The sequence below is a fragment of the Manacus vitellinus genome, unplaced genomic scaffold, assembly GCF_001715985.3.
Source record: "Manacus vitellinus isolate BGI_N305 unplaced genomic scaffold, ASM171598v3 scaffold_0_pilon, whole genome shotgun sequence".
Classification (NCBI taxonomy): domain Eukaryota; kingdom Metazoa; phylum Chordata; class Aves; order Passeriformes; family Pipridae; genus Manacus; species Manacus vitellinus.
The window spans coordinates 6,655,755-6,678,141 of NW_021938789.1; the positions used below are offsets into that span (position 1 = coordinate 6,655,755).

Sequence of the window (22,387 nt, forward strand, 5' to 3'; positions counted from 1 at the left end):
AATGGCACCTGTTATGTTTTGATACATTCCCCATTAAAATCAAGGCACACTCGTGGAATTGCATTTCTGATAGAAATCTATTTCAGTTACATTTTTCTCTGATCAGCCCTAATATACTGCCATGGGATATGAACATGCAGAACAGAAAAATTATTAGGAAAAGAAGAAGTAGTAAATAAATGTAAATTATATTATATATCAACATATTTCTTCACCATTGCCATGTCTCACACAATCAGTCTTTCCTTATGCTTTTATTTAGAAGGATTATTTGAATACTAAAAGGAAAGCTGCCTGCAGGTAGTTTTTTCAGGACTACCCTGCATGAAAATACAAATTTGATCTTATCAAACAAATATTCTATTTCATTAGCACTGTCCAATCCTCTTACAGTGGGTGATTTTATCATATAATCTGATTTTATGACTTTCTTCAAGATGCAAATCTATCCTGTTTTGTGTAGCTATTCTGTACCAACTTGCTATTTTTTTATATGGCTCTAACTTCATCATTTGCTGTATTTTAATTATCTGAAGTCTTTAACTGGCACTGTTTAGAGCCATTGCATTAGTGATGCAGAACAGCTGTTTTAAAATTACCTGTGAAACTTTATGTTTTTCTAACCACAATATTCTTACGCATTCAGATTAATAGATTCCTGTTAATGCCTCTTCAGCCTTGATTGATTGCAGCGAAGGCTAAAGTATATGTAAATGTTAACTTCCTCAGGTTTTGCTGGAGCCTGTTGGTAATGTGTGAGTTTTTCCCCCTCAGGGACCTGGGATCAAATATTTATTAGATGACACATTCAAGTATGTTTGGTAACTTCATCCTGGTCTCTGGGGGACATTTATCTGTGTCACAGAGTCATTACATGGTAGAACTGGGCTCATTAGAGCCCTGCGGGCAGGGCAGGGCAGGGCAGGAGGTACATCAGCAGCTCTGGTCCCGCTTCTGCTCTGCTGTCAAGCCTGGACCGACCTCAGATCAGAAGTTGATCACTATTTTCTGCAATAAGGGAGATTTGTTCCGATACCACTGCTTGGCCTTAAATTAAGTGAAGCTTTTTGTCTATTTAAAAAAAAATTATCTCACTGCTGTGAAGCTGGATAGCCCAGAATTTTTTTTTAACAAATCCCCATTGGTCCTAAGATGGGCTTTTTGGTGTGGACACAGCGCCCTCGCAACTGGAGCACAATTTTAGTGATTCACCGTGTAGGAAAAAAGTGTTACAGAGAGCTGAAAGTGTCAGCAATGCTGAAAGTTTAAGAAAGGTAGCAGTGCTTTGTGCATTGCAGCCAGAGAGGAACTTGGGCAAGTAAAGAAGGAATCACAGGGTGGAAGTACCTGTAGTTACTGTTTAGTGTATTGGTTAAAGCCCGTTCCCTGAGCTGGTGTCTTGGTGTCAAGCAAGATTTTCTGGAGGGCAGAGGAGATTTACGGTGGTGGAGCCCAATGGCTCGAGGCACAAATATTCTCTATCACACAGTGGAGACCTGTGTTGGCTGTGCTGGGTGGCATGGGACCAGTTTAGAGCCAGTGTTTTCAGTGTTCAGAGGGCTTATGCAGCTGCGTTTACACAGACTTTAAAAGGGGCAGTCAGACAATATGGCTGTTATTAATCTCCCTGAGGATACTGGGTGCAAGGGTCTCATCCTGGAGCTGTGTCAGCATTTATCTCTTGCATTCCAGGAACAAAAACGTATTCTGGAGATGGGAATAACTGGGCCTGAGGGACATGCCCTGAGCAGGCCCGAAGAGGTAAGAAACTTCACTTATTTTGTCGTTTGTGGAAATATTTTGTCGAACACGTAGTATCAGAGCTTGGTTTCTGTATGTGCAGGTGATAGATGGGTGAATTTGGGAAGGCAGCAGTCTGCTTCTCCCACCTCCTCTTCCAGTATTATTCAAAACCTGAAAAGTCCAGGTCCTTTCAGCTTGGTTTACCTTAAAAACCCTTTTGATGCTGCAGCAGGTGGGTTCCCTCAGTCCAGGGATGAGTGTGTCCTTGTACACTCAGGAGTTGCAGCTCCTGCTGCCCTGGGAATGGGTGTGCATGTATTTTTTAAGTGTGACCTTTGTGTTTTGATTTGTGATGACAAAAAAATTGGGCTTATCGGGGTAAAAATCAGCAGTGCAGCTTGAGGATTAGGCTTTGGAGTAACTGCATTTATTGAAATGCTTTGACTGAAAACCTCCTATAGGTTGCATGTGTACATATGTACCATGCATATGCATATACCCACATATAAATCTACTTCCCTGCTGGCAGATACTTTGGTGGCAGAAATGCAGGTGTAGAAGTGCAAATGCGCGAGAATGGAAAGATGCTGTGAGGCAGCTCATTTTATGCAACTCCTTTATAATAAAATCCAGGCTCTGGTTTGGATCATCTCAGGCATCTGGAAAGGGTTTATTTAATGAGAAGGAAAATGTGAAGACATGAGAGTGTCCCTTAATGTATATGCAGTTCAGGCCGTTAATGGGGTAGTGGAGAGTGGTAGTGGGAAGTGACTGCTTTCCTTGAAGACTAAAGAGATGAGGTCCTGGGGATTTGAGGCTAAACTTGAAGAGATTGTTGTGGTTTGCAGATCTTTATATAACCTCTCCCCAAGGCAAAAGGAATCAGCTTAATTGCTCGCATTCTTCTATTGAACTGTTTATGTACTTTTCCATTTTGCTGTTTAACTTCCACCTAAATTATTTTGATAGAATTGAGTTGTTTCCTTTTGATGAGAACAAGAGCCTAAGGGAAATCTTCATTTGCAGTTTCCTAGAAAGGAATTTTGCATCTTTCTGACCATGCATCTAGTCTACCTCAGCCCCAGTGCTGAGGTACAAAGGCCCTACCTCCTTCCCTGCTCTTCTGAAGGTGCATTTGGGGCTTCCAGAGCAAATGTTGTGATAAAAGTCCTCGGACAACCTAAAGTGACAGTCTGATTTAGAGAAAAAAACTGTGAAGGATTAAACTGTGTGGTTTTGGAAGGCCTAAGTTGCTCAAATTTTCTAGCACAACTCTTGGAGAGAAATTTCTGTACCATTGAGTCAGTATTTTCAGTCACAACAGGGTCTTAGGTATTAAAATGCCAATACTCTGAGTTCATCTGGGAAGGATCTAGTATAAAACTGATGGCTGGGGAAAGGAGTCTCCAGAGCTGCTGGGGAACACTGCTTCTCCATCTGAAGATGCTTGCTTTGTGTGCCTACATCCCAGATGGCTCCCTGGGAGGAGATTGCCTTTACACTTGCTGACAGAGGGGACTTACTGGGCAATGCTTCAAAGGTTTTTTTGGATTATGGGCTAAATTCAGTCCATAGTGCTGAAGTTGCTGTTTGAGAATACTTTACGTTTGCTATCATCATTATGTAAAGATTAGGGTAAGCTGCCAGGGAGAGCTCAGAGGTTGTCTTTGAGCTGGGGCGAAGTTTCTTGCTTCATTCTCGTTCCAGCTGCAGAGTAGGAGTCTGAAGCAGAAAGGTGGGAGGGAGGTAAGGAAGAGCTGCATCAACTGCTTGGACACGACCTTTCCTGGGGTGCAGAGAGCCAGGAAGCTGTGTTTGTGCTGGGGCAGCTGTATGCTGCTAGTGACTACAGCCTGGCTGTGGTTACTGCTAGCATGAAGTGTTTGAGGCTGGGTTAGCTCCCTGTTTCCCAGCACTGTGTCTCTCTCCACGGAAGAAGCAGAACGAACCCCTGAAGAGTTGTTGCTGAACAGAGATATGGCTCAGTCTTCCAGTTCATTTTTTCTTCAGACTGCTTTTTCAGTTAACTTTTTCCTCCTTGTTTTCCTCAGCTTGAAGCAGAAGCAGTTTTCCGTGCCATCACTATTGCCAGTCGAATAAACTGCCCAGTGTACATCACCAAGGTGATGAGCAAGAGTGCAGCTGATATCATTGCACTGGCCAGAAAGAAAGGTAAGTGTCTTCCTTTTCTTCCCCAAACTCGTATTTTTTTGTTGAATAGAAGCTTAGTGAAAAAACCTGTACATCTTGACCCCAATGACAGGCAATAGGGAGATGTTATCAAAGAATGGTAGCACCATCACACTCTAAATATTTATGGCTGGGAAAGATAAGGGGAAATCCTTTTAGATTTTTCAGTTGAGAAACTCTCTTCTTGAGGATTGCATTGTAACTCTTCTGGAACCTTTTTTCCCTTTTACTTTTTCCCTAGACTGCTGTATCTCCATTTATGAGAGGGGGATACTTTATTTCTAACAGGGTCCAGCACATCCTCCATACCAGTATTTCAGGTTGTTACCCTCTGAGGGGTGGCTTGGGCAGTGACCCTGCTCTTAGAGAAGCCTGGGGCTCGCTCCTAGCCTTGCTGCTGGAGGTTGACTCCCCCAGATGTGCACTGTGGGCCAACCCTGCTTGCTGGGCCTGTGGTGGAATCTAGGTTACAAAGCAGCCAAGAAGGACTTGCGAGCCTGAAAGCTGCTTTTGAAGCTGCATTTGCAAGTCAGGACTGTTCTGCTGGTTGGTACTACAGAGCTCATGAGCAATACAGAGAAGCCAAAGAGCAAATTATCGTCTTGATGTTTGTATTCTTGGAGACTCGGAGTGTGGTGCTGGGGACCATCTGCTGCTATCTGCTGGTGCTGTGCCCAACCTGGGAGTAGTAAAAAGGCATCTGTCTGCTGAAGGATCCACCACCCAATGCACTCCAAATTGGAGCAACAGAGAGAACGTGGCTGTGATTAAAACAGTACAAATTAAAACCAGGTCTGAACTGTCTCCTTCTGGATTAGAAAGAGAGATTTGTAAATACGCTGATCAAAAACATGTGTAGCTCAGAGAGACTCCTTATTAATTTTTTATCACATAGACAACACCAGGGCTGCCTAATTTTCTGGGAACTACGCGGGCTGTGTAGCAGTGTGTGAATTATACGTGGCGCATGCAGCAAGCAATGTAACTTGCTGAAGAAGAGAGTGGGTTGTAATTAGTTCCTAAATATCCTTGCTTTCTCCAAGGTCCTCTTGTTTTTGGAGAGCCGATCACTGCCAGCTTGGGCACAGATGGGACGCATTACTGGAGCAAAAACTGGGCCAAGGCTGCAGCTTTTGTGACCTCACCACCTCTGAGCCCTGATCCTACCACTCCAGATCACTTAAATTCACTCTTAGCATGGTAAGACTCATTTTTTTTTACAGGCTGACGGTGAGGCAAGTCCAAAAGCCATATGGGATGAAGCATCTAGGGATCAGTTTTCTTTAGACCAGTCGTTGTACATGAAGCAGCAGAGAAGGAGCATAGAAAACCACGGATAGTTATATCCTTATGCTCAGGCTGTCAGTCAGGCGAGCAGTCATGGACACTCCATGGTTAGCTTGATAGAGAGGCAACTGCTGGCTATTCAGGAATTAATTCTTCTCTTTCTGTTTTTCATGTGATTCCTAGTTGTACAACTAGATAGTCAGGACTTTGAACTGGCTTTCTCTCTAGATCTCTGCTTTCTTTAGCTAAATTGGTAATCTTTGATGAGATGGCATCCTCACTGTCCAGCATAAGCACCAGTATGGTGGATAGACCCCCATCTGTGAGACAAGACTCAGTGCTAAGCCCCAGTCATATGTGGCAAGTAGAGTCCCTGAAATGAGGGTTGTCCCTGAATGCAGAGATACCTAGAACTGAGAAAACTTTCCTGGGCCAATTTTTGTCAAAGCTGGTGTGGGGCTCTTCTGAAAACTGGCTTGTCCTAAACTAACTTGTATTTGTAGTAGAGTTCTGTGGTTTTTCCTCCTGCATATTGAAAACTTCTGACTTGGTAGTTTGTCTTCATCTGGGATAGACCAAAATCATTGAAGTTTACTTGTGTTTAGTTCTTGCAGCCTTGTTTTTACCTTTAGCTTCCCTACTGTCTTTTTAGGCTCAGGGGTCCTCAAGCTGGAAGACAGCAAAGATGAGGGGTACATGTAGAGCAGGTTTGTCAGGAGAAAGAGGCCAGAGTGGATTACAAGGAGACTGTCAGGGACTTGGTTGGAGACACACGGGAGACTGAAGGCCATCACTTGACAGGATAGGGATGTGGGCTGACTGCCTTGAGGTTGGCAGGGAAAGTTTAATCACTAGAGAGGTGAAAGGAATGAGGACAGCAGAGGGAGAAGTGTCTTTCTCGTACAGAAGACATCACCAGTGCCTTGCCAAAAACCCAGACTGTAAACCCATCTCTGAAAGTATTTTCTGGCTGTAGCCAACTGTGGGTCTCCTTTAACTTAAGCAAAAGACCATCTACTCTGAAATGATATAGAAGTTCACAGCTGAAGTCCCACCAGGATAGATTGCTAGGCCTGGAGTGATGAACTCAACTTACAGTTCAAAACCTTATTTAACTCCTTACCTCTTGTCTCCCCTTTCTGGGGTTTCCAATGCTCTAGACAGTGCAGTAGAATTTGAACCTTAAAAGTTACCCATTGGTCTTCAGAAAACTTTTCCTCCATGTGACTAACAGGCACGTAATGTGGCTGGCAGTGCCAGTGTGGCTGGTAAAGCCCTGGCATGGGAAATTCTGATGCCCTGGAGCTGGATGGGCACATACATGTGATGGGAAGCTGCTGTCAGTCAGTGCCAGTGCTGTGGGATGCACACATCTCTGCTTGCACTTGGTGGGTCAGACTGTGCAGTCCCCCAGAGTCCACCCAGGCTTTAACTCAGCTGCTCTAATGATGCTGCATTAATGAATGCACAGTTGAGCTCTGAGTTATGTGTGGCTCTGTTGAGACAGTCTGACGGCAGAAATGGTTTTCCATAATTGAACTTTTTGTTCCCTAAAATAACGATAATTTAAAAAATCACTTTCCTGGTGTGATCCATCAGTATCATCACTTGCAAAGAGTGAAGCTCATTGTGTGAGAGTAAGGCTCTTAGCCAGCACATGTGAATGTGTATCAAAATGTTTGGCTCTTTACTCTGTCAGACATGGCTATATGTTTTCTGGAAGAGAGTCCCAAAATAATAGTATGTGGGTCAAAGCAGAGTAGCTAAAATAGCAAGAGAATTTTTAGAATTGGAATCCAAATAATGACTTTTTTAAACAAATATCAGAAAGACAAACCGAGGAGTTACAAAGTTTACATTATCCTTCAAGCATGCAAAAATGGCTTTTTTTTCTAGTGGATTAAAGTCCTAGATCTTAAATGACAGCAGCTTAGCCTGCTTTCAGTTTTAATACTTCGAATCTATACTGTGCAACTAAAGAAAGAACTGTATATTTTATCTGTCTGCCCTGCATTTGTGGGGAATTTTATGCAAGGGTGATGGTAAGGACATCATTTCACATTTCTATTGCACTGTACATTCGGATACCAGTATTTTACATCCATTAAAAAATCCTTACAACATCCTTCCTCTGCAAGCATGCGGCATACTGCTTGTGCTCCTTTCCACAGAAAGCATTGATTTTTCACTGCAAAGTCGAACGTCTAAAAAACCCAGCGTGTCTCATGGGGTTTGCAGATTGGATTTACCTCATGGGATTTGGTCCTTGTTTCATCTGTGGGCCATGAACCTGAGTTACCTTTCATCTTCCATGGTGGGCTGCTGCATTATTGCAGCTGTGATATGTCATCGTATGTGAACCAGAGATGTGAAATCTTGGTGCCTCATGGAAGATGTAACTTGCCATGATAGTTTTGTTTATGGGGAGGAATAAGATGACAAGGTACTGGTCTGGCATTTATTTCGTGGTGACCCCTTCTTGTCTCTCAGTGTTTTAGTTGATGTGATGCTTCTCCCCTGTTGGACAGTAGAGTGCACCAGACAGCAGGAGTGTCCGTGTGGTTAACTAGGAGGTGTTGGGCAGCTCTCAAGCAACATGCTTCAGCTTCAGAAATCTTCTGTTGATTTGACTGGACAGTGCAGTTCATGTCATTAATTGTCATTAAATGTCAGAGGAGAGGGAAAACGGAGTTCAGAGGAAGCAAGTCCTTTTCATCTTTCAGGGGCAGGAATTAGTAGCATAGTGTAAGAGTCACAGCACAACCTCAGGGAAATGGGCAGTGATACAGGGCCTGGCTGTGATATTCAGGTTTTCATGGTTGTATCCATCAGAGTGCAGAAAAGAGAGAGGGTAAGCCACAGGAAGCTTTGCTGACAGAGGATCATCAAAAAGGAAGAAATGGCATTTCAATCTTCTGACTTTATTGTTGCGTTGGAATAAATGAACGTGTAACTGATGGATTTGGTTTAATCCTATGGAGTAACACCAGACAGTCTTTAATAATCAAGAAAAGCTAAAACATTAAATTCTTGGGTTTGGCTTCTTCTAAAATGTGGATGAATGGGTGTGAGCATGGCGAAGAACCAGAAAATAGGCTAAAGGTTCTTCTCTGCCAGCAGTCATTAAGGCTGGCAGCCCAGAAAATTGCAGTAGAATTACTGAAGTGTGACCCTTTTTTCTTCAGCACTTTGCTATTTGTTAGCTTTTTGGATCTAAATTTGTGGACCAGAATCATTCAGATGTTTTAGAGCTGGAACTTACATAATCAGTTAGAGAAAAGGATGACAGGCTCTTGGGGACATCACCCTTGTGGAGTGATGGAAGAGAAATCATAGTTTTAATGTACTTGCCTCCTGTAAGTTTAATCAAGAGCTAAAAATATCACCTATTTCCTGTGGATATTGGAGAACCTGTCTTCTTTTTTGTCATTCTATTTTTGCAAGATTCTGCATATTGATTATGTTCTTCCTCCTTATTCCCGAGAGCAGCTGTGATCCAGTTCTGCTCTCTGAAAAAATTTTCTCTAGACTGAAAAAACCTGACTTCATAAATAAAAGCATTATTAGATGGTAGCTCTTTTTTGTTTTATTCCATGCCTTTTTCTGTGTAAGACCTTTAAATTAGATAAATCCAGAGCATGTGTTTGACTTGCACTATGCCTTTTGATGTTTAATGAGAAGACTACCTCAAAAAAAATTTCCTTTTCTATTTTCATGGTTCTGTTTTGGAAGGTATTCATGTAAGGTTTGCAAGAAAAATATATGTGCAAGAGAGAAATACAGAGAAATAAGCTTGATGCTCATGACTTTGCACTGTAAAATTTGCCATTACTTTTTAATGTGGTTGTGAATTAATGTATCTCGAGAGTGGCAGACATTTCATACAAGCTTCCAATCATTTCCTTAATCCTGGATTAATCCTTTGTCCTGGTTAGTGGGGTTTTGCCTGATCTCTGTTGATAAGCAGCCTAAAACCAGAGGGGGCTGTAATCCAGGAGTTCAGTGTGCTCCTGGGGGAAAGTGGAGATGTCCAGTGCCATTGTTGCTCTTCAGTGATCTGTAGCCAACATGTAAAGGCTGCTGGCATGATTTACAGCCTATGCCTCTGGTGTGTAGGCTTGAAAGGTCCATCCTCAGCCAGTCTGAGACCAAGGTCACCTTGGTGATGCCTGATCTAAACCTTCTGTGTGTTAACTCCACAGTGGGGACCTGCAGGTGACGGGAAGTGGACATTGCCCATATAGCACTGCCCAGAAAGCCGTTGGAAAGGACAACTTCACTATGATTCCTGAAGGGGTCAATGGAATTGAGGAAAGGATGACTGTTGTCTGGGACAAGGCTGTAGTAAGTAATTGCTTACTTTTATTGACTAAAAAAAAATGGAGTGTTGGCTGAATAATGAAGGCCAGGAGACTCTTGGCCAGTACTTTAATGATTTTCTAATATATTTCTGAAAATTCCCTGAGAGAATGCTACTGCGAGGTGAATTGCTTGTTTCAAAAACCTCTTCCGTTTGTTTAAACTCAGGGCTGTGTTTCACTTCTGACACTGCACCACAATTGCATTTTATTAGACCTGAGGCTTCCCAGACTCCACTGCTCTATTTTCCAGTTGTGTCAGAGTGGATGCTTCTGAGAGTTGTAGTACCTGGAGCAATCTAATGGTTCTGAAGTGGACCTCACATAAACGTGATGAATGGATTGTTTGAATTTGGGAAGTGTCTCGTCGTTTTTGAGAAATTACAAATGGATGGCAGCTGAACCTGAGGCTAAATGATGAAATACTTTGAAGGAGAACATTGTACATAATTCATACTGGCATGTTTTGCAGTGGACTGCCAGTATAAGTCAGCAATTCTTTGATGATTCCTTGGATCCTAATGTATAGTGATATTCTCCCTCTATTGTCTGTCTCCACATACACACCCATGCACGCTCACACACACACACTCATTACCTTACATTGCATTGTGCTCAAATGCATATTGCAAACTGGGAAGTGGTAGCATTTACAGTGCTCCAGTGAGCACTTCTCCCAGACTGTATTTCATAACCACTTTCTTCAGGGACTGCTATTGAGATTCCAAGCACAGAAGCAGCTTCAGGTACCTGCCATGTAGGAACAAAACAGGGAAGCAAGCAAAGTGCAGCCAGGCAGTGATACTTCTCTTTTGTTACTCCCTCAGTGGGAAGAACCTGCAGCAAGGGCTGCAACATGGGATTTACGGGTGGTAACATTCAGTCCTGCGCCACCAAGTAGCTTATATTTTGCAAATCTCATGTTTTACCAGGCAGGAAATAAGTGTTTATTTAATACTAAAAAGTTTGGCGTTGTTGTTTTTCCTTAGAACATTGTCCTTGCTCATTGCCAGGGAAGACCCCAAAATACTCTACTGAGAAATCAAAATGCTGTTGTGTTCAGTTGCGACTACCATGCAAAGTTCTATTCGTGGTGACATTTCTCCAGGCAAGGATTTTATAATTGGGGTTGTATTACTCAGATGTATAGATTTGGTGATACTAATAATAGAATGGACCTAATTTGCAAGAAATGTTCCCAGAAGTGTTGGACTCTTGATCTTTTGTTTCATTTCCTAATACTCATATACATTTCTCTGTTTTAAAATTGGTTAAACATTTAAATGGAAATTACTGGGACTAGCAACAGAACACACTTAGGCATCAATGTGTAGAGAAAGAGACCTTAGATGACTGAGGATCTTGATGGTATCACCTGCATTAAGGTTTCATTGGCTGTTCTTTTCAGTGCCTGGAGTAACATATTCATTTATTTGAAACTCCCAAGTAATGTGCTTTATATAAAGTCCTGTGGGATAAAATTTGTTTCATGCAACATCACTGTATCTATAAAGTACATGCTTTCCCATACTGTTCAGTACTCTGAATAGTAAATCCCCATTTCATAAACAATGTTTTGCTCACATCACATTGTTTTTAGGCCACGGGCAAGATGGACGAGAGCCAGTTTGTAGCTGTCACCAGCACCAATGCTGCCAAAATCTTCAATCTGTATCCAAGAAAAGGCCGGATTGCTGTAGGATCGGATGCTGATGTTGTTATTTGGGACCCTGATAAGGTGAAGACTATAACAGCCAAAAGCCATAAATCGGTAAGGACAAAAGGAAAACCAGAAAGAAAAAAGAAATGTCACTGTTACTTTTCAGCTGTTGATCCTAAATCATGTGAACACCAAATGCAGGGGATACAGAGGAGCGGAGTAACTGCCTGCTCCTATTCTGAAATGGGTAAATGTTTCAGGACATGAAAGTATTGAAATCCTGCATTGGAAGCATTGGGATCAGGATCTTTTCTCTCTGCATATACCCTTGCACTATGTATTTCTTTCATGCTTTAGGCAGATCTGTAAATAGGTGTGAAACAGCAGCTCTGCAGCTGAGGTTAATAAGTCTGTGAGGATAAATTTAAAACCAGCTCATTTTTTTTGTTCACCTGAGAAGTACCTAATATTATAAATTGCATGATTAAATCAGCAGTATTCTAAACTATGAGAGATGATGAAATATTTTGATAATACAGCTTCATGAATCAGATTTTCTGTTTCATTCCAGAGTTTTGCCACATACATCTCTGCCCTTAGTGCAGAGTACTAGAGACTGCTTGTCTCTTTGATTTTGACTGTGACTGGTTTTACCTTATATGTTGTCTATCTTAAAGTTGTTATCTTATTGCTCAGTGCTTTGATCTTTTGCATTGGGGAATTCTTCCGAAAGTTTTACTGGAAATCCAGTAAAATGTTTTATATTAAAAAGGCAAAAACCACTTAGAAACCTTTAAAAAGTAAGTTTAGGTGATTCAGTTTCTATTTCTCTCTTGGGATCTTTCTGTATTTTCAAGAAAGTAGTAATCACACCTGCCCTGTCATTCCCATTAAGACTCAGGCTTTCCTGGTCCTTTCTGGACTTGTTCAGACAGAAGTATGTGTGCTGGCCCCTTTGAAATTCACTTACTTGAAAGTCACAACAGATGCATGGCTGGACCAGGTCCTCTGGATATCCAGCAGCTGAGTCACAATTTTCCTTCATATTTTCATATTAAGGGTACCATAATTCTAGAGCCTCTGGAAAAATACGGCAAGTCTTCAAAAACAAGTGAGAGAAAACCTTGATGGAAAATGAGAAATAGAAGGAAAAGTCTGATCCAGGAAAGTCTGACCAGAAAAATCCTTTAAAGTGATTTCATAATGCATTACTTTTCCTTCATACAAACCAATTTTATACATTTATTAATGGCTGTTATCTAAAACTATGACTAAAAATACAGATTATAAATTACTAATTGAAAGAGATCTGGCAGTGAATATGTTGGTTCATTCTCAGGCCATTGAGTACAACATCTTTGAAGGAATGGAGTGCCATGGTGCCCCACTCGTGGTCATAAGCCAAGGGAAGATTGTGTATGAAGATGGAAACCTGCACGTAAATAAGGGAATGGGCCGCTTCATCCCTCGCAAACCTTTCCCTGAATATCTTTACCAGCGCATCAAAATCAGGAATAAGGTAATGTCAAATACTGCCTAATCTTCTTTGTAGCCAAACCCTCTTGAAACCACAGCAGTGTAGGTTTTTAATGTTACTGTGCTAATGAGTCCATTTCAGATGGATTGTATATGACTTGTTCAAAAAATGACCACAAAACTAGTTCCTCTGCAATTGTGAACTGATGTAACACCACGAGCTTCAGTGTGTAGAGCACATAATTGTCAGTTGGGCATAATTGCCTTCTGTCCAGCTGTGCAGGCTTTTGAAGGGAGGTAGAATAGTGATAGAATTTACTTTCAGTTAAAATTCAGGAAAAGATAAAGCTGCTTGTGGAGGAGGGTTAAGCAGAACAAAACCAGAATTTTAAATCGCATACTGAACTGCCACACTGCAGAGAAGAAAAGCATGTAAGCCAGAGATACTCATTATTTTGGGCATCTCTGAACTATTGTTAGTGCATTTGCTGAGCTGGGTATTAGCAGCATTCATAACTCAGAAAACTTTTCTCTTTTGATAAATAAAAAGCTTGGGAAGTGACCAAAATTAAGACTGGGTCACTTCTGGTTTTGAATTGTTATATCTGTCCTGCTCTTTTGAAAACCAATTGGTTGGGCACTAGTTTGGGGTTATTTGGAAATTACTTCTTGCCACTGAGCAAGAAAGTCGCTGTGAGAGCAGAGATAATGAAAAAAATTGACTAAAACTCATATTTTCTTCAACCAAGCATGTATTATAGGCTGTGAGACTGGCAGCTGAAATTAAGTCTATGAGCAGGTTGATAGTTTCTGTCTTTCGTCATTTATGATACAAATTATGTCAAACTGCAGAAAAAAGGTTTGCACTTCTTAGGAGAAGAGGCCCAGTAAAATGGAAATGCACCTGCCAAAGTTTTGCAGAATACCAATCAGTGTTGCCTTTTTTTTTTTTACATAATCCATGTAGATGACATAGGCCTTGTCTTCACACTCGCCTCTCAAGGGTTTAGCTCTTGGGAGTGCTATATAAATTAGTGATGATGTCATTAGAATACTGAAACCAGCACGTTAAAAACAAGTATCAGAGAATAGTGTCTTGTAGCAGGAGTTTGCACAAAGGTAACTGGGCTAAGTAACCTGTGTCTTGCAGGTGGGCCTGGATTTTGGGAGACTTTTGATACTTGGGCCAGGTGTGCAAAGAGACAAAGAAAGGGACTGCTGTTTTTGCTCCTACGGCTCCCTCTGCTGCCTGCCCAGAGGAAGGGAGAGCAGATCCGTGACCGCATTTTTTTTCCCCACTGCCAAATTTTATCCATTGGAAATATTTAGAAAAACCCAGTTGTGGTAGTGTCAGCTGCTGTATGATCATGTCAGTGCACGACAGAGGAATATAGAAAACACATATCAAGCAAGGGACTGCAAACCAAGGAACTGGCACAGGTTAGCAGTATAAATTTATCCCTGGAGCAGGGATAGGAGTATAAATTCGTGCTTTTGTGGGTCCCTGGAAGATGCATTCATTGCTGTGATTGGCATCTGCTTTCTTCTGAGCATTAGTTTTGGCTCAGCTTGCAAGACGGTGGCTCTTCTGAGCCTGATGTCCCCATCACCAAAAACAAGGAAAATGCATTGATTTCTGTGAGAGCTGGATTAAACCCCTGTGAATAGTGTCTTTCTGTACAGTGTTTTAATTTCATTTTTAACCTGTTGGGGAAATGACTCTGAAAACCATAATCTTGTAGTCTCAGACTTCTGATCTTTTTGATGAGCTTTGGATTCTGCAATTCAGTGGCTTCAGGCTCTTTCTGAAAGTTGGAACTGTTCTTATTAAAATATTATTTCCTAGATTGCTATGATTTTAAGGCCAGTGAAGTTGTTTTGATTCTTTTCTCATATTCCTCATAAGAACTGTAAAGGGAAAAAATGTGGAGACCGTGAAGTGAAATCAGAATTCAAGTGACAGATACTTTATTGACAAATGTTATAAGATGGGTCCCATGCCACAGTGTGGCATACAATTGCTTTTCTAGTTGATGACAAGAAGTTGAAACTTTTGAAACTTTTGAAATTTAATTTAAAAATTGCCACCACTTTTCAATGAAGAGAATTGAGATCTTTGAAGGGGAGGAGCAGAGGGAATACAGGTAGGAGAGAAATTGCTGCAGTTGGTATAGTGGGTATCAGTCTGTTACAACCCAAGTGTAATTTGGCAGTGGAATGGAGAGAGAAAATATGATTGTGATTGATCTTACGTAAAATAAACATCTTAGGTCGACCTTTGTTCTTTTGAATCCCATTTCACCCCACTGATTGTGAAGAAAGCCTGATAAGGATCTCTCTCATAATTTATATATATATAGAAATGGAAGGAGGAATTTGTAATTTCCTGTATATATAAAGCAAACTGCAGCTTTGCTCTATATATAGCAGAATATAGCTCTGTGCTCAGTGCTCTCTGCATGCAGGCAGGAGTATCTTTTGGCAGCATTATCAGAGCATTCAGTGTCTGGATTTTTACTCTCCTCTTGATCTAGGTGGGAGGACTGCAAGGAGTCTCCAGAGGAATGTATGATGGGCCTGTGTATGAAATCCCAGCTACGCCAAAATATGCAACTCCTGCACCCTCAACTAAATCCTCCCCTGCCAAAAACCAGCCCCCACCAATCAGAAACCTCCATCAATCCAATTTCAGCTTATCAGGTAAGTCGACCTGACTAATGAGAAGCATTTTAAAGCCATGAGTTTGGATTATTGGTGATAAATTTCAACCATAATTACTTCTTTAATAAAATGTCAAAGGATTGTATATACTCATATACATGCATATACTTACATACACACACACACTCACATATATACACATGTATGTATACACGTTTTTCTGCATTCGTTCCTAGGAATATTTTACACATAGCCAAATATTCAAGATGCTTGCAATTTGAAATTTTTCTGTGTCAGTCTTCCATTACTATTTACCTGGCCCACTGCAATTAGCTGAGGTCACTGGTTGATGTGACTGAAGCCCCTTGGTGGTGTGTACAGCTGGTGGGACTTGGGTCTGGTGCAACCCTTCTGTCTCAGACAGCTGAGATGCTACATCACCAGAAGCTGCTAGACATGGAAACCTCCACTGTCCTTGTCCTTGGTTGTAAACCATGTGCAGAAGTCGTTCATATGCAGATTGGAGTATTTCTTACCCTCTTTGCTCTTGGTGTCCAAAACATTTTCCATGGTATGTAAGAAATAGACTGGAAAATCATCCTTTGGGGTTGCTGGAAATAATTCTTGTCCTCTGAAGACAATTACAAGTGTTTCAAATCCTTGTCTTTCAAAAGTCTACAGCCCCAGTGGTGAATAATGCCTCCATTTGGTGTTACGAAAGTCATTGGATTTTCTCCCTTGTGGGAGCTAATGGTGGAGTTTTCCTCCCTGACAGATCCTGTCTTAGAAACTAAACAAAACTTCTGGAAGAAAATCCAAGGAAAGCAAATATATTAAAAACCTTTCTAGAGAGTTGAAGTATATTTTTGCCCATACACCTGGGGCCAGGATGACATATACAGGTCTATATGAAGCTATATAAAGCAGAAAAAGTGCTTAGAAATTTGACATCTTAGTAATAACTAGTAAGTGGGATTTGCATAAGCATCTGAAGCTGTGGTTTTACAGTCCACTGCTGGATCTGTGTACTACCAAGGCATCTAGTGGTACAAATTTGATCCAAATGGTGCAATCACACATTACTGTGTTCTTCTGAAATTAAGCAGAACCAGAGACTATGATAACATTTTAAATTACTCCTCACATTTATGGTAGTCTTACATTGCCTTTAGGAAACTGAGTGTGATCAGGCAATATTTAGCCTGTCAGAAAGCTTGCTTAACCTTAAGCTTAACCTTTCAACATTTTAAAATGCAGTTTGAAGTGGGTGTGAGTTTACATCAGCTCAGTGCTCCTTTCCTCGTGGATTTATCATTGCTAACATCAGATTTACTGTACTGTTGACCCAAGGGCTCAGTAGGGACAGATACTCTAAATCGGTGACACAGTTTTGAAAAATCCAGTCTGCAAGTACATGTTTTGGACTTGTTTTTGTAGTTAATAATACTTTCTGTCAGGGTCTGATCTCGAAAGGGAATCCAGTCCATAGCCTGTCATGGGCTCTTCTTCAGGTTGGTGGAATACAATTCCCCATGTAGCGTGAGCATCAGTCTGATCCTAAACATTTCATCCTACACTTCGCATTCAAGACAACTGGAATTAAGGCACAGAAATGTGCCTTGAAGATCAGTTTAGCATTTCAGTCAGAGGTCGGCTCAAGAGAAACCAACACACGGTCATGTGAGAGAAACATAGCCAGGTAAAATCTCACTGCTGACGGTTTATTCCTTTTCATAGCTTTGTTTCCTCATTCTCTGCTGTTGCAGGAGCTCAGATTGATGACAACAACCCGCGTCGTACTGGCCACCGCATCGTGGCACCTCCTGGTGGTCGCTCTAATATTACCAGCCTTGGCTGAAAACTGATGATGGACAGAAACACGAGGATGAAGGATTATGGGAATAATGTCCATTCCCTTCAATATCTGTGTTATTGAGCCCACAGTTTTATTTGGTACTAATGGAAATAAAAACAAAAATGTCTTTCTTTTTTTTTTTTTTTTTGTATAGAAGAGGTGATAATAGTGTGGTGTGTTTGCTTGGAACTACTTGCCTCACAATTGTGCTTTCATGCCATAGTCACCTTAAAGCATGGTGCTTCCATTGCCCCTTTAGTGACTACAGGTTTTAGCTTTGTCTTGTAACTGAATGATGGTTCCTTTGCACCCTTTCGCTGTATTAGAGTAGTTAGTGCATGTTACTGAGTTATTTATGCAAGTTGCATTCTGTGAGTGAGTCCCTTTTAGAACACGTTGCCAACAATTGACTAGACACAATGCCAAGATTAATGTCTGTATTTGAGAAACACCACCAAAAACACTTATGAAGGAAGAAAATGGCCATCTTGAAAGTAAGCAGTAGAGTAGTATAGGCAGCTTCTGTTTAATCTTTAATTTATTATAAACCCAAGAAGCACTTCTCTCAGACACAGAAGATCATCGGGACACGTAATGACAAATGGTCTCCGTAGCACCTGTCTGTTCCCACTCGGTACATTCCAAGTCTGTGTCCTTCTTGTTTCCATTTTAGACAGAGCCATAATTTTTACATACCAATGCCATTGCCACCCCTGCAGGGATTTCTCCACCTGGGCAGTAGTGCTCTCCTTCTGCATGAGATTTTTGGTACTTACAGATAATCCAAGTTGCCGTCGGATTTTTAAAGTTTTTTGTACAAACTTTTTCCTTTGTAATCACATGCATTTTTACTTACTCTACCGTATCAAGATCTACTAGTTGTGGTTCAATTTCTGAATTCAAAGCTTGTGAAATAAAAGAAATTAATTGATGGGTAAGCGTCCTCCTCTGCTTTCCAGTGCTGTGACTCAGTGATTGAAAATTTAGAATGGAGAAACTCAAGAGAAGTTGTCTCTTAGGTTGACATCGTGCCATAGAAGGAAACTCCTTAGATCACAAGTGTTGTTAAACACATCATTACAGATGTCTGCATACTGTATGTCTTAAGTAAATAGAGCTCACAGTAAATGTACGTACTAAAAATTGTACTAACTAATGGTTGGTCTCAGTCTTAGAGGTCTTTTCCAACCTTAATGATTCTGCAATTCTGTGACATTGCAGCTGCCTCAGTTAACTTTCTCTCAAGACCTTCAGGTCTACATTTCATTTGCATGAAGTGGTAACTCATTGCCATTAACCTTGTCTGTAGTACAGAAGCAGTATGCAGTGCTCCAGTTTGACCTAAGCTGTATTTGACTTCATACTGGTTTTCTCTGCTGACAATCCATGCAAGTGTCCTGGCATGGCATGAACAAGACATGCTCCAGGTAAGGTGAGGAAAGTGGACTTTAATTCTGTCTCTGACAATGCATGAAGTTTTTTCTCCTTGTCTTTCACACTCCTTCACAAACTATGTAAAGAAACCTTATTTCCTGTCACTTATTGTCTAATTGTGTTGCAGATGCTGTGGGAGGTGTGGGCTACAGTGGAGGTGGGGTGCTAAGAGATTAAGGAGGTCAGCAGAACACCTTCCCCTGTGCCACTTTGTCTACACTGCAAAGCTGCACCAGGAAAAGTCTTGCAGCAGCGTGGTGCCACTGTAATGGTTTTATCTAACTGCACCCGTCCATCCCATCCACACAGCAGTAACTTGGGTTGGCACAGACAACTTGGTGATAGCCAGGTGCATGTGGGACATAAATGTTTTGGGAAGTAGCCTACCTGAAGCCTGTCATTCTGAAGCCAGTATGCCATCACCTCTGGCTTCCCTGGGAAAGGAACCGCTACCCTGGAAAACTCCATTTGGATCAGCTTGGTCAGAAACCTGGCATTAGAGCTGGTCTGAACAGCCAGCTTTTCTTTTTCCTTTGGCTCTGGGCTGAACCAGTGGAGAAACACTGCAGTTCAGTCTGCAGTGACCTGAATTGATTGCTCCCAAAAAGAGGAAAATAATGCTTTTCATGAACAATCCCTTCCGCTAAGAATTCAAATTCATGTTTCCTATTGCCTGGAGAGTACTCTCATCCCCAGGTCTGCTTGGTGGTTCAGATATTTTATGACATGAATTAAAATAACTTGCTTACTTGGTGGTTCAGGTTGTTTATAGGAAGTAAAATAACACTAGCAGAGAAGCCTGAGGACAACCTGCCCTGGAATAACCTACAGCCAAGCGGGTAAGGCAGTCCTGAAATGTCAAGTCTCCATTTTATCTGTTCTATTCCAACCCATTTGCTGTGAATGTTGACAGCCAGAAATGGTTTTGGTGATGTAACCCTGACAACAGAAATACAGCTGGTTTGTGAAGCGATGCAGCAAATTTGACAGTGTGAAAATTTCGAAACTGCTGGTTACAATTTCCATAGTGCTTTCCTTGCATGCTTTGGTGCAAGTAGCAATTGTTGCTCATCTCCAAATACAACTCCTACTCAATGTATGAGGCTCATCATGCTTGAGGTGGTAGAAATGATCATTGTGTAACCAGTGTTGAGATTCCACTTTTCCTACATGCTTAACAGCATCTTAAACCAAAGAACCCTTTGCCTACAAGCTACTTAAAGATCCACTGTTAACATGCATTTATTTTTTCACAGTGAAGAGTCTGTGATTAAATACATGTGTGGGTGTTTGAGAGGCATTTCATGGTTCAGTGCTTCTGGTGTGAACAAGACTGTGCTTGTCGGGTCACTGTGACTACCCTACGATTTCTCCAAGGAGAAATACCCCAGTGTACCCATGAGGTTCATAAGCCCCTGCAGCCTGGCCACTGCTGCCATGGGGCTGCTGAGGGGCAGCCTGTAGGAAACCTGTGGATCCTGTGCTGTGCCAGAGTCTCTGCTCTGAACATGCAATGCTGCCTGGATGTGATTCAAGCAGCAATTGTTTGGAGCACAGGCACCCTACGTGGATGTTACTGTGATACCATCAGAGAAATGGCATCTGCCATTGCTCATGGAGAGTTAAATAAAGCAAGGTAAGTGGTGCTTCCCTTACCAGCTGGAGGCCTATTTCATAGCAATGCCTCTGCCCCTACATCACTAACCTGTCCTGAAGACAATAAAACTAACAGTAAAGAAAATGTGGATTAGCTGGTGATCCAAGCGCATCCTGCGGAATAGGAAACTCTACTTGAGTTTGCTTCCTTGTAGGAGCACCAAGCTGGGAGATGTTCAGTTTGTGAACTTGGGGGTGGGGAGCTGCTGTTACCTCACTAAAGTTGGTAGCAGTGCAGAGCCTTCATGCTTTCTGAATCATCAAGCTTCTAAAAATTTGCAGCAAGTTATGACCTTTATATACCAGATGTAGCCCTAATGGTGTAGAACTCACTCTTCCGTGTTGCTATTTGCAGACCACTTAAAATACGTCTCTGCAACCAGCCTGAGGATTATCTGTCAATCAAGTGATGTGGAAGAGAAGGCTGGATCCATAGATCACCAAGGAGGTGGCAAGAAGAATTTGCTGTATTGTTTTCCAGGATTTCATCTTCTTGACATAAACACTTGTCCAAGGAAAAGTCTTCAGTGTACAAAATATCTACTCAGATATCTATCAGTTCATATAAATATACCCTGACATTAATAACAGGTGTTGCATTAAAAAAATAATTAAAAATTAGAAACATTGCAAATCTGCATGATAAAAGACAACTTCATAATTAGAATATCAGTCTGGAATAGCAATGATTTAATTCAAGTTGTATCTTAATCCTATGTAATTGCAAAGGAGCTCTTGGTATAAAAAAATGTATTTTCATTCCAGGTTCAATAGAACACCGGATTTTGTATTTTTTTTTTTTTTGTTTCGCTTCAGGAAGTGTCCATGAATTCAATGCTTGCATCTGAATTTTCACCTCCCTTAAAAATTCAGGGATGTCTGAATGCACCATGTTCCTTATTTCCTTCCCTCTGCACTTAATACTAATCTATTAGTCATTGTTCATCCACTCTTGGTAAAAAAATTAAATCTCAGTCATCTAAACAAACTGATTTTAGGATAACTTTTCATCATGGCTGTGATGAACTTTGCCCAAACTTTCCAGATAAATTTCAATAATGGCAGTGAGGGGTATTGGGAGAAGGGTCTATGGGATATGTTACCCTCGATGTTTAAAAACAGGAGAAAAGAGGCATGACATTTTCCCCTGAATTTCTGCAGAAGTGTTTTTGATATATGCCTGTAAAGTATGATCAAAGCTCCATGTTACTCTTTCCAGAACAAAATAAAGAAAGGGTGCTTTATAGATTTACACTGTAAAGCAACTGTTTTGAGCTGTGACTGGACTTAATCTTCAGCGATTTTTCCAACCGAAATGATTCTGATTCTATAACATAACACAGAAGTTCAACAGTGCTTAACTGCAGAGCAACTGTTGTGACTTTTGTTTGGCATTTGCTACACTTGTTTTTTGGCCCAATTAAACTCTGTCTTGTTCAGTATCTGCATCACTGACAGGGAGTCATGGCAAGTGCACAAAATCTGCTCATGACATTAAACAGGAACTCGGTGTATCCATGCAGAAACTCAAAGGAGACTGAGAAGTCAGTAACGGGGCAAGAAAAGCAGGTGTTTTGTTGGGAAATTGCTAATGTGACTGTGGGAGAAGAGAATAAAGGTCTGTAAAAACTCCATCATAGGAAAGTCGGGCAGATGGAAGGCTGGGAGGTGCCCACACCCACGCCTGGGGGCACTCGTGGGGGTCCTGCCGAGCACTGGGACCCTCCCTGGCTCCTTCCCGGGATTCCCTGCCCGCCACCTCCACCAGCGAGGGGATGGAAACCTCGCAAGCTGCCCAGCAGAGGGCACTGCTGCCCTGCTTTTGGAATAATCCGAACCTTTCCTCTTTTCTAATGGAGAGAAAAAACCATTTCAGCCCTGCCTCGCCAAAGGAGAGCAGCCGGGAGACCCCACTCGGGTGATGTGAGTCCCGGCTTGGGTAATTAGAGACCCGCTGGGGTGATGCCCCCAAACTGTGATGGGAGCCGCTGCTCTGCCGGGTGGTTTAAAGGATCATCAGCTCTACTGGTAAAAGCTTCCTTATTGCCATCTCTACAGAGTGGGGGG

At 41.6% G+C, this 22,387-nt stretch overlaps 1 protein-coding gene across 4 annotated transcripts in view; it reads left to right on the forward strand.

Moving 5' to 3' along the window:
- Positions 1–18,162, forward strand: part of CRMP1 (collapsin response mediator protein 1) — a 47,053-nt gene extending 28,891 nt beyond the window's left edge. For all 4 annotated transcript variants that reach the window (XM_018089229.1, XM_018089248.1, XM_018089233.1 and 1 more), the window contains exons 7-14: positions 1,693–1,761; positions 3,795–3,915; positions 4,977–5,133; positions 9,423–9,564; positions 11,179–11,349; positions 12,578–12,757; positions 15,249–15,414; positions 17,142–18,162. In XM_018089229.1, coding sequence (XP_017944718.1) covers positions 1,693–1,761; positions 3,795–3,915; positions 4,977–5,133; positions 9,423–9,564; positions 11,179–11,349; positions 12,578–12,757; positions 15,249–15,414; positions 17,142–17,233 — 1,098 coding nt within the window. In that variant the 3' untranslated portion in view covers positions 17,234–18,162. The remainder of the gene's footprint in view (positions 1–1,692; positions 1,762–3,794; positions 3,916–4,976; positions 5,134–9,422; positions 9,565–11,178; positions 11,350–12,577; positions 12,758–15,248; positions 15,415–17,141) is intronic.
- Positions 18,163–22,387: the final 4,225 nt, after the last annotated feature.